At 44.2% G+C, this 15,940-nt stretch overlaps 1 protein-coding gene across 1 annotated transcript in view; it reads right to left on the bottom strand.

The window, feature by feature from the left end:
* Positions 1 to 2,114: 2,114 nt before the first annotated feature.
* LOC126263005 (serine protease easter-like) overlaps positions 2,115 to 15,940 on the bottom strand; it is a 161,463-nt gene continuing 147,637 nt past the window's right edge. The window contains exon 8 of the mRNA XM_049959970.1: positions 2,115 to 3,435. Coding sequence (XP_049815927.1) covers positions 3,205 to 3,435 — 231 coding nt within the window. The 3' untranslated portion in view covers positions 2,115 to 3,204. The remainder of the gene's footprint in view (positions 3,436 to 15,940) is intronic.

Below are 15,940 nucleotides of genomic sequence, written 5' to 3'. Positions count from 1 at the left end.
CATAGCAGATACGTAGCACTTGGGACCGCCGACAGGAAAAACCAGTCCGAAGAAGACTGCTTTGTGTGGTTTAAAAGGCCTGCACACCGTGATACACGTGGCTGTTCTCGCTTGCCATTGGTCAGCGCTACCACTCGCCGATGTGTCTCACTTCAAATATCCCTCCCCCGTTTGTAAAAGACTGTGACACCTTCAATAATCGACCACTTGCTACAGAAACATAGAGAATGATTGCGATGCAGAATACATTGAAAGAAAATTGTTCTGAAAGTTGTCGTAGAGAGAAGCAGCTTTCAGTTGTCTACAAAAATTATTTCAAGTCTGACATGGGTTTAAAATATGTTGATATATTTGCAGAGTACTTACCTTCGGCATATGAGCGTCAGCAATGTTTAATAATTTCTAGATGTGTGTGATAAAGCAAATGAGTGTGAACAGTATAAAACAGCTTTCTATCAGTAAATAACAATGAAATTTATGATAGCTTCAAAACTAAATTATGAAGAATACTGGAGCGTGATTATTTAATTGAGCTGGAAAATATACTTGTGTTCATGAATGGCGAACGTAATTCACGTAGGTCGATAATTTCTATGTAATTTGTCCATGCTTAAAAAGGCTGCCATACCATTTATGTTAACAAACAGAACTCACACCATGAGACTCAGAGAACTTTTAGTAAATAAACGACATCATTAACAACTGATGTGAAGGTGAACTATTGTTGGCACTAAGGACGTGCTAAATCGCTTGAATGGACACGGCGGACTTCGTGCCCCATCCTTCCCTAATCTGATGGGACCAATGACCTCGCTGTTTGGCAACCATCCAGCCAACCTAAGGAAATGATAAAGAAAATGTTGTGACAGATATCTTAGGCATCATCTCTGGCCACGAATATGTTTCGTTCACATTATTTTAACAAGGAAGTAATTCACAGTTTCAAAATATTTTTGAAAAGTCATGATTTGTGCACCAACTGCATGCCACTTATTTAACACACGCAGATTACACAGACCATACTCGCGCATAAAAATACACAAATCACGGGACATCTTTTCAAACAGTATGTCTGAGCTGAATGCTTTCCTGCATTCTGTTGTTTTGATGCAGCTAGTGTTTAGCGTTGATGTACATACAAATTGTCATGATGCGAGACACGTCTTGGAATTAAAATCGTTTTTTTTATACCTAAGAACTGTTTTTGACCGAAACCGTTTTTAATAAAGTGACAAGCAGCTATTACGCAAATTATAATTTTACCAAACGCCTTAACTCGTTACGAGAGTCTCATAGATTAATATCGTAGCTGTGGAACGTAGGAGTATTAGTTACCTAAATATTGAAATCACTTTTTATTGCTAATAATTAGTCAAAATTATTAACATTGAAGTAACATGGATTGCCATTAAAGAATGAGGGAGTTGTAAAACTGAATGACTTTATTTCTCCATTTTATCAACATAAACAAAAGCCCCTGAGATCATTCTTAACGACATATTTTGTCAGTACAGAAATAAAGTTTTCTATCAGAATTACTTCGAAAAGTAGTAAATGTGGAGACATTTATTTCACATTTCTCCTAGAATTTGCTTTACCTACGTTAATGGTAACGTAACGAATTTCATTCCGCAAGTACAACGTAGTGAACACACTGTAAGCAATGCTATTCCGCAACGGACAATTAATGTAATAGGAAAATTTTTTGTGAAAGTAGCTTTTCGAGATGACACTTTCATCTGCAGAAAGTGCCACGGGTATCTAAGGAGTGTGCGTAGTGTACTGCAAATATAACCAACATCAAATAAAAATCGTCACGTGATGTAAGTATAACGCCGTTTGCTTACACGTAGACTGAAACTTTAATGTTGCATCGGTTTCCCTGTTTTAAACATTTGTTTATTATTAACAACAATTGTGAGTAATTGTTGCTGCTATAGGCGCAAACGGAGAAAAAGTTACTTGCCAAATTAGTGCAAGGGTCAAATCCAAGTTATCAAACCAGAAAGAGGTGGTTTATATGTTGATTAATATCGAGAGAAAGTCTAATAAAGAATTTATGTCGTAGGGATATTTCACGTGACTTCATTTTTACAAGACAAGTACCAGATAAATTCGGTAGTGTGTTGCCAGTCAGTTCATTACATACATATTTCGTTACATACATATTTCGACCAGTTTCACCTACAAGCAAGATTTATGAAAAACAGTACAAGTCATTACCTCCGGCTTATACAGATCTCCAAAGCATGTCGCATATTTTAAAGTAGGCACAATAGTCATGGACAATGAGTATGTACGATTAATAGATTAGTTGTTGAAAACCGTTTCATCCGTAAAAATATTTCATTGTGTGGTAAACTCGTAATTGGGAGCATATGATAGCTCCAGATTCAATTTCTTTTTCTGCACTGTTTCACTTTGGTGTACTATGAGGCCATGTTAAAACACAAACTGCAATACGATCTGGTGCAGTATTAAACCTAAAAATAGCTGTGCCTTCTTTTCCTACAGAGAGAATTAGTGGCGTCTTATCGCAAATAAGTCAAACGCTCTCGCCGTTATCTCTTAGAAGGCAAGATCATTCCAGATATAGTTTGGAAATTATTAAGATGCCTACGGAGTGCGATTACAAAATGCACGGTGCTTCTGAACGGGATCTGTCTGTATTAGCGATGTCATAACATCCAAAATTCTCAGAGTACTTATGGAGCAACCTTTCGCCGCATCAATCGTGTGACTTTTGGGATCGGTTTATGTAGGTAACAAAAATAACTTTCTGCCCAACTGAATTTTCACTCGATGGATATTCCTTCCTTGTATGTCTAAAGTTGAATATGAAATTTACAAGAAATTACCGAATTCTCAGCATCAGCTGTAGTTTTGCAACTGACTAACAAAATTTTAAATTGTAGGGTGGTTTTTTTCGTTTTCATTCAGAGGAGTCCTGTGTCTCAGGACGCTGCCTGAACGACCGACAGATCCTCTTAGTAGTGGGACAAGTGTTTCGTCACGACTTGTTAATACCAAATAGACACGTTAGCGCTGTAACCAGTCCAGTAACAGGAACAAAGAAACACATTTTTATTTTTAGGCAAATTAATATTGCAACCAGGACGTAGGAAGTATAAACTGTCCGTGAAGACAACCCCGGTTCATTTAAAAGGAATGTGAAACTGGGGACGGGCGCTGGCACCGCCCCGGCTAGGGCTGCACGGAGTCGAGTATCCAGGGCACGTAGGCGGCGACGCGCGTGTAGACGCCGGGCCAGCCGGCCTGGCCGCACTGGCGCGGCCCGTACGACACGACGCCGGCCACGTGGTGGCGGTTGACGCCGCCGACCGCGCCCACCGCCATCAGCGGGCCGCCGCTGTCGCCCGTGCACGAGTCCTTGCCCTCCTGGCCGCCGGCGCACAGCTGCGTCGCGTAGCTCACCTGCAACATAGCGAGCACACGCACACTGCACACCCTGCTCGGTCACGACATCTACATCTACGTGATCTACTCACAATGAAGTGCCTGGCAGAGGGTTCCACGAACCACCTTCGAGCTGTCTCTCTACCGTTCCACTCTCGAACGGCTCGCGGGAAAAAATGGTTCAAATGGCTCTGAGCACTATGGGACTTAACATCTGAGGTCATCAGTCCCCTAGAACTTAAAACTACTTAAACCTAACTAACCTAAGGACATCACACACATCCATGCCCGAGGCAGGATTCGAACTTGCGACCGTAGCAGTCGCGCGGTTCCAGACTGAAGCGCCTAGAACCGCTTGGCCACCATAGCCGGCCGCACGCGGGGAAAACGAGCACTTAAATTTTTCTGTAGGAGCCCTGATTCCTACTATTTTATCGTGATGATCATTTCTCCCTCTGTAGGTGGGTGCCAACAGAATGTTTTCGCAATCGGAGGAGAAAACTGGTGATTTGAAATTTCATGAGAAGATCCCGTCGCAACGAAAAACGCCTTTGCTTTAATGATTGCCACTCCAATTCACGTATCATGTCTGTGACACTATCTCCGCTATTTCGCGATAATACAAAACGAGCTGCCCTTCTTTGTACTTTTTCGATGTCATCCGTCAGTCCCACCTGATGCGGATCCCACGCCGCACAGCAATATTCCAGAATAGGGCGGCAAGCGTGGTGTAAGCAGTCTCTTCAGCAGACCTGTTGCACCCTCTATGACATGTGCTCTCCCAATGAATCGCAGTCTTTGGTTTGCTCTACCCACAAGACTGTCTATGTGACCGTTCCAGTTTAGGTTATTTGTAATTGTAATCCCTAAGTATTTAGTGGAATATACAGCCTTCAGGATTGTGTGACATATCGCGTAATGGAAATTTAACGGATTTCATTTAGTATTCATGTGAATAACTTAACACTTTTCTTTATTCAGGACAAACTGCCACTTTTCGCATCATGCAGATTTCGTATTTAAATCATTTTCCAATTCGCTTTGGTCATCTGATGACAGATTTTTCTCCTGACTTATTCTCTTACATTCTTCATCAAACCAGGAATTCCTAGGTTGTTTTCCTTCTTTCCCTAGCACTTCTTCTGCTGCTTTAATGACTGCATCCCTGCAAGCGTTCCATTCCTGATACAGGTTATCACTTACACTGTTGCTGTTGTTGTGGTCTTCAGTCCTGAGACTGGTTTGATGCAGCTCTCCATGCTACTCTATCCTGTGCAAGCTTCTTCATCTCCCAGTACTTACTACAACCTACATCCTTCTGAATCTGCTTAGTGTATTCATCTCTTGGTCTCCCTCTACGATTTTTACCCTCCACGCTGCCCTCCAATGCTAAATTTGTGATCCCTTGATGCCTCAGAACATGTCCTACCAACCGATCCCTTCTTCTAGTCAAGTTGTGCCACAAACTTCTCTTCTCCCCAATCCTATTCAATACCTCCTCATTAGTTACGTGATCTACCCACCTTATCTTCAGCATTCTTCTGTAGCACCACATTTCGAAAGCTTCTATTCTCTTCTTATCCAAACTACACTCCTAGAAATGGAAAAAAGAACTCATTGACACCGGTGTGTCAGACCCACCATACTTGCTCCGGACACTGCGAGAGGGCTGTACAAGCAATGATCACACGCACGGCACAGCGGACACACCAGGAACCGCGGTGTTGGCCGTCGAATGGCGCTAGCTGCGCAGCATTTGTGCACCGCCGCCGTCAGTGTCAGCCAGTTTGCCGTGGCATACGGAGCTCCATCGCAGTCTTTAACACTGGTAGCATGCCGCGACAGCGTGGACGTGAACCGTATGTGCCGTTGACGGACTTTGAGCGAGGGCGTATAGTGGGCATGCGGGAGGCCGGGTGGACGTACCGCCGAATTGCTCAACACGTGGGGCGTGAGGTCTCCACAGTACATCGATGTTGTCGCCAGTGGTCGGCGGAAGATGCACGTGCCCGTCGACCTGGGACCGGACCGCAGCGACGCACGGATGCACGCCAAGACCGTAGGATCCTACGCAGTGCCGTAGGGGACCGCACCGCCACTTCCCAGCAAATTAGGGACACTGTTGCTCCTGGGGTATCGGCGAGGACCATTCGCAACCGTCTCCATGAAGCTGGGCTACGGTCCCGCACACCGTTAGGCCGTATTCCGCTCACGCCCCAACATCGTGCAGCCCGCCTCCAGTGGTGTCGCGACAGGCGTGAATGGAGGGACGAATGGAGACGTGTCGTCTTCAGCGATGAGAGTCGCTTCTGCCTTGGTGCCAATGATGGTCGTATGCGTGTTTGGCGCCGTGCAGGTGAGCGCCACAATCAGGACTGCATACGACCGAGGCACACAGGGCCAACACCCGGCATCATGGTGTGGGGAGCGATCTCCTACACTAGCCGTACACCACTGGTGATCGTCGAGGGGACACTGAATAGTGCACGGTACATCCAAACCGTCATCGAACCCATCGTTCTACCATTCCTAGACCGGCAAGGGAACTTGCTGTTCCAACAGGACAATGGACGTCCGCATGTATCCCGTGCCACCCAACGTGCTCTAGAAGGTGTACGTCAACTACCCTGGCCAGCAAGATCTCCGGATCTGTCCCCCATTGAGCATGTTTGGGACTGGATGAAGCGTCGTCTCACGCGGTCTGCACGTCCAGCACGAACGCTGGTCCAACTGAGGCGCCAGGTGGAAATGGCATGGCAAGCCGTTCCACAGGACTACATCCAGCATCTCTACGATCGTCTCCATGGGAGAATAGCAGCCTGCATTGCTGCGAAAGGTGGATATACACTGTACTAGTGCCGACATTGTGCATGCTCTGTTGCCTGTGTCTATGTGCCTGTGGTTCTGTCAGTGTGATCATGTGATGTATCTGACCCCAGGAATGTGTCAATCAAGTTTCCCCATCCTGGGACAATGAATTCACGGTGTTCTTATTTCAATTTCCTGGAGTGTATTTATCGTCCACGTTTCACTTCCATACATGGCTACGCTCCATACACATACTTTCAGAAACGACTTCCTGACACTTAAATCTATACTCGATGTTAACAAATTTCTCTTCTTCAGAAATGCTTTCCTTGCCATTGCCAGTTACATTTGATATTCTCTCTACTTCGACCATCATTAGTTATTTTGCTCCCCAAATAGCAAAACTCCTTTACTATTTTATGTGACTTATTTCCTAATCTAATTCCCTCAGCATCTCCCGACTTAATTCGACTACATTCCATTATCCCCGTTTTGCTTTTGTTGATGTTCATCTTATATCCTCCTTTCAAGACACTGTCCGTTCCGTTCAACTGCTCTTTCAAGTCCTTTGCTGTCTCTGACAGAATTGCAATGTCATCGGCGAACCTCAAAGTTTTTATTTCTTCTCCATGGATTTTGATACCTACTCCGAATTTTTCTATTGTTTCCTTTACTGCTTGCTCAATATACAGATTGAATAACGTCGGGGAGAGGCTACAACCCTGTCTCACTCCCTTCCCAACCACTGCTTCCCTTTCATATCCCTCGACTCTTATAACTGCCATCTGGTTTCTGTACAAATTGTAAATAGCCTTTCGCTCCCTGTATTTTACCCCTGCCACCTTTAGAATTTGAAAGACAGTATTCCAGTTAACATTGTCAAAAGTTTTCTCTAAGTTTAAAAATGCTAGAAACGTAGGTTTGCCTTTCCTTAATCTTTCTTCTAAGATAAGGCGTAAGGTCAATATTGCCTCACGTGTTCCAACATTTCTACGGAATCCAAACTGATCTCCCCCGAGGGAGACTGTGACTTATTAAACTGATAGTTCGGTAATTTTCACGTTTGTCAACACCTGCTTTCTTTGGGATTGGAATTATTATATTCTTCTTGTAGTCTGAGGGTATTTCGCCCGTATCATATATCTTGCTCACTAGATGGTAGAGTTTTGTCATGACTGGCTCTCCCAAGGCCGTCAGTAGTTCTAATGGAATGTTGTCTACTGCCGGGGCCTTGTTTCGACTCAGGTCTTGCAGTGCTCTGTCAAACCCTTCACGCAGTATCGTATCTCCCATTCCATATTCATCTACATCCTCTTCCATTTCCATAATATTGTCCTCAAGTACATCGCCCTTGTATAGACCCTCTATATACTCCTTCCACCTTTCTGCTTTCCCTTCTTTGCTTAGAACTGGGTTTCCATCTGAGCTCTTGATATTCATACAAGTGGCTCTCTTTTCTCCAAAGGTCGCTTTAATTTTCCTGTAGGCAGTATCTATCTTACCCCTAGTGAGATGAGCCTCTACATCTTTACATTTGTCCTCTAGCCATCCCTGCTTAGCAGTTTTGCACTTCCTGTCGATCTCATTTTTGAAACGTTTGTATTCCCTTTTGCCTGCTTCATTTACTGCATTTTTATATTTTCTCCTTTCATCAATTAAATTCAATATTCTTCTTTTACCCAGTTACCCCAGGATTTCAACCAGCCCTCGTCTTTTTACCTACTTGATCGTCTGCTGCCTTCACTACTTCATCCCTCAGAGCTACCCAATCTTCTTCTACTGTATTTCTTTCCCCCATTCCTGTCAATTGTTCCCTTATGCTCTCCCTGAAACTCTGTACAACCTCTGATTTAGTCAGTTTATCCAGGTCCCCTCTCCTTAAACTGCCTGAAACTCTGTACAACCTCTGGTTTAGTCAGTTTATGCAGGTCCCATCTCCTTAAACTCCCACCTTTTTGCAGTTTCTTCAGTTTTAATCGATAGTTCATAACCAATAGATTGTGGTCAGAGTCCACATCTGCTCCTGGAAATGTATTACAATTTAAAACCTGGTTCCTAAATCTCTGTCTTACCATTATATAATCTATCTGATACGTTTTAGTATCTCCAGGGTTCTCCCATGTATACAACCTTCTTTCATGATTCTTAAACCAAGTGTTAGCAATGATAAATTTATGCTCTGTGCAAAATTCTACCAGACGGCTTCCTCTTTCATTTCTTACCCCCAATCCATATTCACCTGCTATGTTTCCTTCTCTCCCTTTTTCTACTCTCGAATTCCAGTCACCCACGACTATTAAATTTTCGTCTCCATTCACTTACACTAGGAGCGTATAATGCAAGATTCTCAGCAACCTTCTCAGAGTACGTTTTAGAGTTGTCTTCATTTTTTAACTTCAATACCATATACTTACTCAGATGTGTTCCTTTGCCTTTTCTTGCACTGGACATTCGAGCTCTTGGTTTCGCAATTACAAGGTAGTGGTCTGAATCGACATTAACTGCTCTGTAAGTTCGTACATCTAATAAGTATGAGGAACGCCTGCCATCAATAATTACCTGATCAATTTGGTTGAAGGTACGGTGATCAGGCCTACACCATGTAGCTTTATGAACCCTTTTGTGTGGGAACATAGTTATGTGACAATGCAAACTGAATGATGGTTCAAATGGCTCTGAGCACTATGGGACCTAACATATGAAGTCATCAGTCCAATAGAACTTAGAACTACTTAAACCTAACTAACCTAAGGACATCACACACATCCATGCCCGAGGCAGGATTCGAACCTGCGACTGTAGCGGTCACGCGGTTCCAGACTGTAGCGCCTAGAAGCACTCGGCCACTCCGACCGGCCCTCTGGAGTACTACTCGGGTGTTTAGGATCCCCAGCAGAACAGACTAGAGGAAGGTTCGGCGGTATGCAGCTAGATTTGTTAGTGCTAGGTTTGATAAACGTGCGAATATTATGGATACGCTTCGTGAACTAAGTGGAGATCCCTGGAGGAAAGGCAACGTTCTTTCCGAGTAACACTAATGAGAAATTTGGAGAAGTGCGATATTTCTAATTACTTAATTCCATTGCATAAACTAACGTTAGTTTTAAAATATTTATGTAGTATATGTTTTATACTTATTCTGTTATAGGACAATTACAAATATCACAAATTGTATTATACAGTAAGGGGACTTAAGTCACGGGATAGCGACATGCACATACACGGGTGGCGGCAGTATCGCGTACACGAGTTAGAAAAGGGCAGTGCATTGGCGGAGCTGTCATTTGTACTCAGGTGATTCGTGTGAAATGGTTTTCCGACGTGATTGCGGGCGCACGACGGAAATTAACTGACTGAACGCGAATCGGTAGTTGGAGCTAGACGCATTGGACATTTCATTTCGGAAATCGTTGGGTAATTCATTGTTCCGAGAACCACAGTGTCACTAGTGTGACAGAACTTCCAATTTCAGGAATTGCTTATGACCACGGACAACGCAGTGGCCGACGGCCTTCACTGAAATGCAGTGCGGAGAGGGCCTCGTGGCGGATAGACCCGATCGCCTGGTGAGAGTCTTTTGAGGTCACGCCACTTAGGCGACTTGAGCGTCGATGAGGCTGAAATGATGATGAAAACGACCCTGAGCGGATAAAATCTCCAATGCAGCCGGGAATCGAACCGGGCCTCCTGGCATGACAAGCCGGCGCCCTATCCATTCAGACGTGGCCTTCACTTAAAGACCGAGAGCATCGGCGTTTGCAGCGTTGTCACTGCTAACAAACAGGCAATACTGCTGAAATAACTGCAGTAGTCGTTAGGGCAGTGCGGCAACTATGGCGTTAATGGGCCATGGCAGCAGGTGACAAACGAGAGTGCTTTTGCTAACAACACATCTTCTGTAGCGCCTCTCCTGAGCTTGGACCCTCGATGATTGGAAAACCATGGCCTAGTTAGATGAGTCCCTATTTGAGTTGTTAAGGGCTGATGATAGGGTTCGAATGTGATGTACACCCCACGAATCCATGGAGCCAAGTTGTTAATAAGGCGCTGTGGACAAACTGGCGGTGACTTCATAACGCTGTGGGCTGTGTTTACATGGAACGGACTGGGTCCACTGTTCCAACTGAACGGATCACTGACTGGAAATGCTTCTGTTCGGCTACTTTTAGACCATTTGCAACCAGCCGTCCGCTGTGGCCGAGCGGTTCTAGGCGCTTCAGTCCGGAACCGCGCTGCTGCTACGGTCGCATGTTCGAATCCAGCCTCGGGCATAGATGTGTGTTATGTCCTTAGATTAGTTTGGTGTAAGTAGTTCTAAGTCTGGGGGACTGATGACCTCGGATTTTAAGTCCCATAGTGCTTAGAGCCATTTGAACCATTTGCAACCAGCCACGGACTTCATTGTTCCCAAACAGCGATGTCACGTCTCCGAGCCACAGTTGTTCGCGAGTGACTTGAAGAACATGCTGGACAATTCGAACGAATGATTTGGCCACCCAGATCTCTCGACATGAATTCCATCGAATATTTATGAGACAAAATCGAGAGGTGAGTTCGTGCACAACATCCTGCGCCCGGAAACACTTATGCAATTATGGACGGATGTAAAGGCAGAAAGGCTCAATATTTCTGCAGGGGACTTCCAACGATTTGTTGAGTCCATGTCACGTCGAGTTGCGAGTTGCTGCAGTAAACAAGGCAAAAGGAGGTCCGACACGATACTAGGAGCTATCGTATGGTTTTTGTCACCCCAGTGCATGATTATGGTAACTATTGAAATACACCACACAAGTATACGTTTCCGAGCAAACAATAGCTTTCGTCATGTGACTGGACGATGGATAGCAAGTGGAGCAAGAAATTGTTTTCCGGAAAGAGAGATCTCAGTTGACTCTGAAAATTCAATATAACTCTCTCTGGGGTGCTGCTCTCTCAAACTATCAGGAACAAAATTGAGGATCAAGACTCAGCGACTTGATCCATGTGTTCCATACTGAATTCTGGTTAACAGTTTATTAACATCGATTTCAGACAAAGAATTCTGAAACTGTTTTAAGTTTGGTATAGTCGATCTCTTATTCTGCAGCTCATCTTTTCCTCAAAAACGCCTCTAAATTTGATTTCTTATATCTGAGCCCTGCAACGTAACTACAAGAGATCTTTTTCCTAAACATTTTCCGTCAAAACACTCATACCTTTAATAATGTCTATACTTCATGCTGTTGCTATATAAAAAAACCTAACGCGTTAACACAACTGACAACTCCGCCCAGTGAGAATTTTGAAATTAATGTTTGCCTCTTTTTCTTTGGTTCGAAATATGCCTAAAATCACAATTATGGGATAAGCAGTGAGAGACAGGAGAAAAACATCGTTTACTTTCCTCGTAAAGTGCACTTTAAGATTTAAGTTTGATCAGCAACATTGCCCATGTATTCGGCATGCGTACCACATTACGCCGATTGGATGTCAGTGAGACAAGACTTGTCGAAGCAAGCAAAATGCTCAGTCAGTAAGTTTAGGCTTGCCTATGCCTGCCTGCCTGCCGTGTGATACTTGTCAGTCATCAAAGAACAATTTTCAATTGGAAAATATAAGGGGCGTTCAAAAAGAAACGAGCCGGAGTCTGAACTGCCCAAACTGGCGACAGGAGGGTAATATAGAGGCGTGTGTAAGGAGTAGTGGTTGCGACCAGAGCGCGGAAGTTCACAGCCCGTCACGTGACTATACAGAGCTAGCAGCAGCATGCATCAACCGTCCAACGCTGCCAGTCGCATTGCAAACAGTGACATGGAGCCGTCAAAAGGAGAGCAAACAGATGTTGTTCGTTTTCTGACAGCGGAAGGAGTAGGAGAAACGGACACTAATCGACGAAGGTCACAAGTGTACGGAGAAACACTGCATGTCCCTTGCAAGGGTCAAGGCATCGCACAAGCGCTTCAGGGAAGGACGGGAGTCAGCCGGTGATGCACGGTCTGGAGCACCACACTGCATTACCGATGACATCGTCCAGCTGGTGGATGCATTCATTACACAGGACCGCCGGGTGACAGTTGTCGGATTGAGCGTCGGAAGCGTTCACACACCATCATGAAGGAACGACTGCACATGTGCAAAGTGTGTGCTCACCGTCTTCAACCATACCAGGAAGCATGTTGAATGGCCCACTGTCTTGCTCATCTGCAGCGCTATGCTTGGGAAGGGAATGCGTTTCTGGCACGAGTGGTGGCTGGAGATGAGCCATGGTATCACTTCGAACCAGAATCAAAACGACAGTCTCCAGTGGAAGCATCCAGGGTCATCACCACAAAAAAAGCCAAGGCTATCCACACGAGTGCACGAAATGTTGTGCTGAAGTTCTTCTTTGATCAAGAAGGCCCCCTTCTGATTCACTTCCTGCAGCACGGGACAACAGTGAATGCCCAGCGTTCGCCAAGCGATTAACTCAAAACGACCAGGCAGTCTCACCCGTGGGGTCATTCTGCTCCACGGCAATGCAAAGTCTCATACGGTCAACACAGTTGCGGCGCCCCTGCAGAAATTCAAATGGGAGGTTCTCGGTGACCCTCCATACAGTCCGGACCTCTCTCCCTGCGATCCATTTTTGGCCCCCTTAAGAAGGTTCTGAAAGGCAAACCATTCACCTCGGACGACGACATACAGCTGTACGTGCAGAACTGGTTAACATCACAGCCCCGGGAATTTTATGAGACAGCCATTCACCGCCTTGTGTCACAGTGGGACAAGTGTCTCAACAGCCAGGGTCAGTACTTCCAACATATAGGTATTGGTTTCTGTAATTATGCCTCCGGCTCGTTTATTTTTGAACGCCCAGTTTTGAACGTAGCGCAAAACAAATAGCGTTTCGATACTTTTGGGCACTCTATAAAGTTTCTCGCCGAAAATGATGCAAAAAAACTGTAATATTTTTGTAATGAAATTTACATAGACTAGATTTTGTTTGATTTTTTCCCAGTTCCACTTCTGTACTATATATTACAAAGACAGAGATATAAAATATTTACTAATGAGGTAAAATTTTAAATGTGCCCACTTTTTATACTGGAAACGTTGTAAGGAAGGCTACTTTCAAAAACGGCTTAGAAATTCAAATATGTGTGTGTGTGTGTGTGTGTGTGTGTGTGTGTGTGTGTGTGTTTGTGGCTTACGAGAAGTTTCTGACAAATAACGCTGTGAGTAATTGAGTAATTGCTGTGAATAATTTAGAACATGGAGAGGTATGCGAAAAAATGTATTCTGCACTGTTATTGATAGCGAAAATTTTGCACTGTGATTGGCTGAAAAACACTTCCCATCGTCCGGCATCTCGCAAATTTTAAATTTGCTACCACCCGCCACCATTAATTGTTTTAAATATTCCGCCCATCCATATTTTTAATATTTTCAAACCTTCCTCCATCTCCCACCTTCAATTTCTTAAAAGTACCTGACATCCATCATCTCGATTACGTTAGTGAAAAAGGGCGTGTGGCTTATGACGTCACTATGATCAAATCATAGGCTAGTGGCTTGCCTCGAACCGTAACAAATACAAACAAACTGGATCTTTTTGAGTAGGTGTGCCAAAATCACCGTAGCATTCCTACTGAAGGGATTACGAATCAAATTCAAAACAAATAGAACTTCATCCTCTGGAATAGAGGACACGGTTGTTGTTGTTGTTGTTGTTGTTGTTGTTGAGGTCTTCAGTCCAAAGACTGGTTTGATGCAGCTCTCCATGCAACTCCATCCTGTGCAAGCCTCTTCATCTGAGAGTAACCACTGCAACCTACATTATTCTGAATCTGCTTAGTGTATTCCTCTCTTGGTCTCTCTCTACGATTTTTACCCTGCACGCTTCCATCCAATATTAAATTGGTGATCCCTTGATGCTACGAATGTGTCCTACCAACCAATCCCTTCTTCTAGTCAAGTTGTAGCACAAATTCCTCTTCCGCCCAATTCTATTCATTACCTCCTCATTAGTTAAGTGATCTACCCATTTAATCTTCAGCATTCTTCTGTAGCACCACATTTCAAAAGCTTACATTCTCTTCTTGTCTCAACTGTTTATCGTCCATGTTTCACAACCATACATGGCTACATTCCACACAAATACCTTCGAAAAAGACTTCCTGGGACTTAAAACTGTTCTCGATGTTCACAAATTTTTCTTCTTCCCACTCGCATTCTGGAGGACGACGGTTCCATCCCGTGTCCGGCCATCCTGATTTAGATTTTCTGTGATTTCCCTAAATCGCTCCAGGCAAATGCCGGGACGGTTCCTTCGAAAGGGCACGGCCGACCTCCTTTCCTAATCCGATGAGACTGATGACCTCGCTGTTTGGTCTCCTGCCCCAAAACAACCCAATCATCTTCTTCCGAAACGTTTTTCTTGCCGTTGCCAGTCCACGTTTTATATCTGCTCTACTTCGACAATTATCAGCTATTTTGCTCCCCAAATAGCGAAACTCATTACTACTTTAAGTGTCTCATTTCCTAATTTAATTCTCTCAGCATCAACTGATTTAATTCAACTACATTCCACAATTTTCGTTTTGCTTTTGTTGGTGTTCATCTTATATCCTCCTTTCAAGACACTGTCCATTCCGTTCAACTGCTCCTCCAAGTCGTTCTCTGCCTCTGATAGAATTAAAATGTCATCGGCAAACGTCAAGGTTTTTATTTCTTCTCCGTAGATTTTAATTCCTACTCCAAATTTGTATTTTCTTTCCTTTAGTTCTTACTTAATATACAGATTGAATAACGTCGGGGATAAGCTATTACCCTGTCTGAGTCCCTTCTCAAGCACTGCTTTCCTTTCGTGCCCCTCAACTCTTACAACGACCATCTGGTTTTTGTACAAATTGTAAATAGCCTTTCAGTCCCTGTATTTTATCCCTGCCACCTTCAGAATTTGAAAGAGAGGATTCTAGTCAACATTGCCAAACCTTTCTCTAAGCCTACAAATGCTAGAAACATAGTTTTGTCTTTCCCTAACCTATCTTCTGAGATTAGTTGTAGGGTGAGTATTGGCTCGGGTGTTCCAACATTTCAACAGAATGCAAACTGATCTTGCTTCGAGTTAGGTCATGCAGTGCTCTATCAAATTCTTCACGCAGTATCATACCCCTCATTTCATCTTCATCTACGTCCTCTTCCATTTCCATAATTTTGCCCTCAAGTACATCGCCCTTGTATAGACTTTAACATATCCATTTCCCTTTTTTAAATTTTCTAACCTACTTGCTCGATCAAGGGATCTAACATTCCACGCTCCGATCCGTAGAACGCCAGTTTTGTTTCTCCTGATCACGATGTCCTTCCCGTCCGGAGATCCGAACGGGGGACTATTTTACCTCCAGAATATTTTACCCAAGAGGAAGCCACCATCATTTAACCATACAGTAGAGCTGCATGCCCTCGAGAAAAATTACTGCTGTAGTTCAGCCGTTCGCAGTACCAGCACAGCAAGGCCGTTTTGGTTGATGTTACGAGGCCAGATCAGTCAATCATCCGGACAGTTGTCCTGCAACTCGTGAAAGGGCTGCTGCCCTCTTCAGGAACTATATTTTTTTCTGGCCTGCCAACAGATATCCCTCCGCTGTCGTTGCACCTACGGTACCGCTATCTGTATCAAAAATGGCTCTGGGCACTATGGGACTCAACTGCTGAGGCCATAAGTCCCCTAGAACTTAGAACTACTTAAATCTAA

This window comes from Schistocerca nitens, chromosome 1, assembly GCF_023898315.1.
Source record: "Schistocerca nitens isolate TAMUIC-IGC-003100 chromosome 1, iqSchNite1.1, whole genome shotgun sequence".
Lineage (NCBI taxonomy): Eukaryota > Metazoa > Arthropoda > Insecta > Orthoptera > Acrididae > Schistocerca > Schistocerca nitens.
The sequence above is the reverse complement of the archived record's forward strand: the minus strand, read 5'-3'. Positions and strand labels throughout refer to the sequence as shown.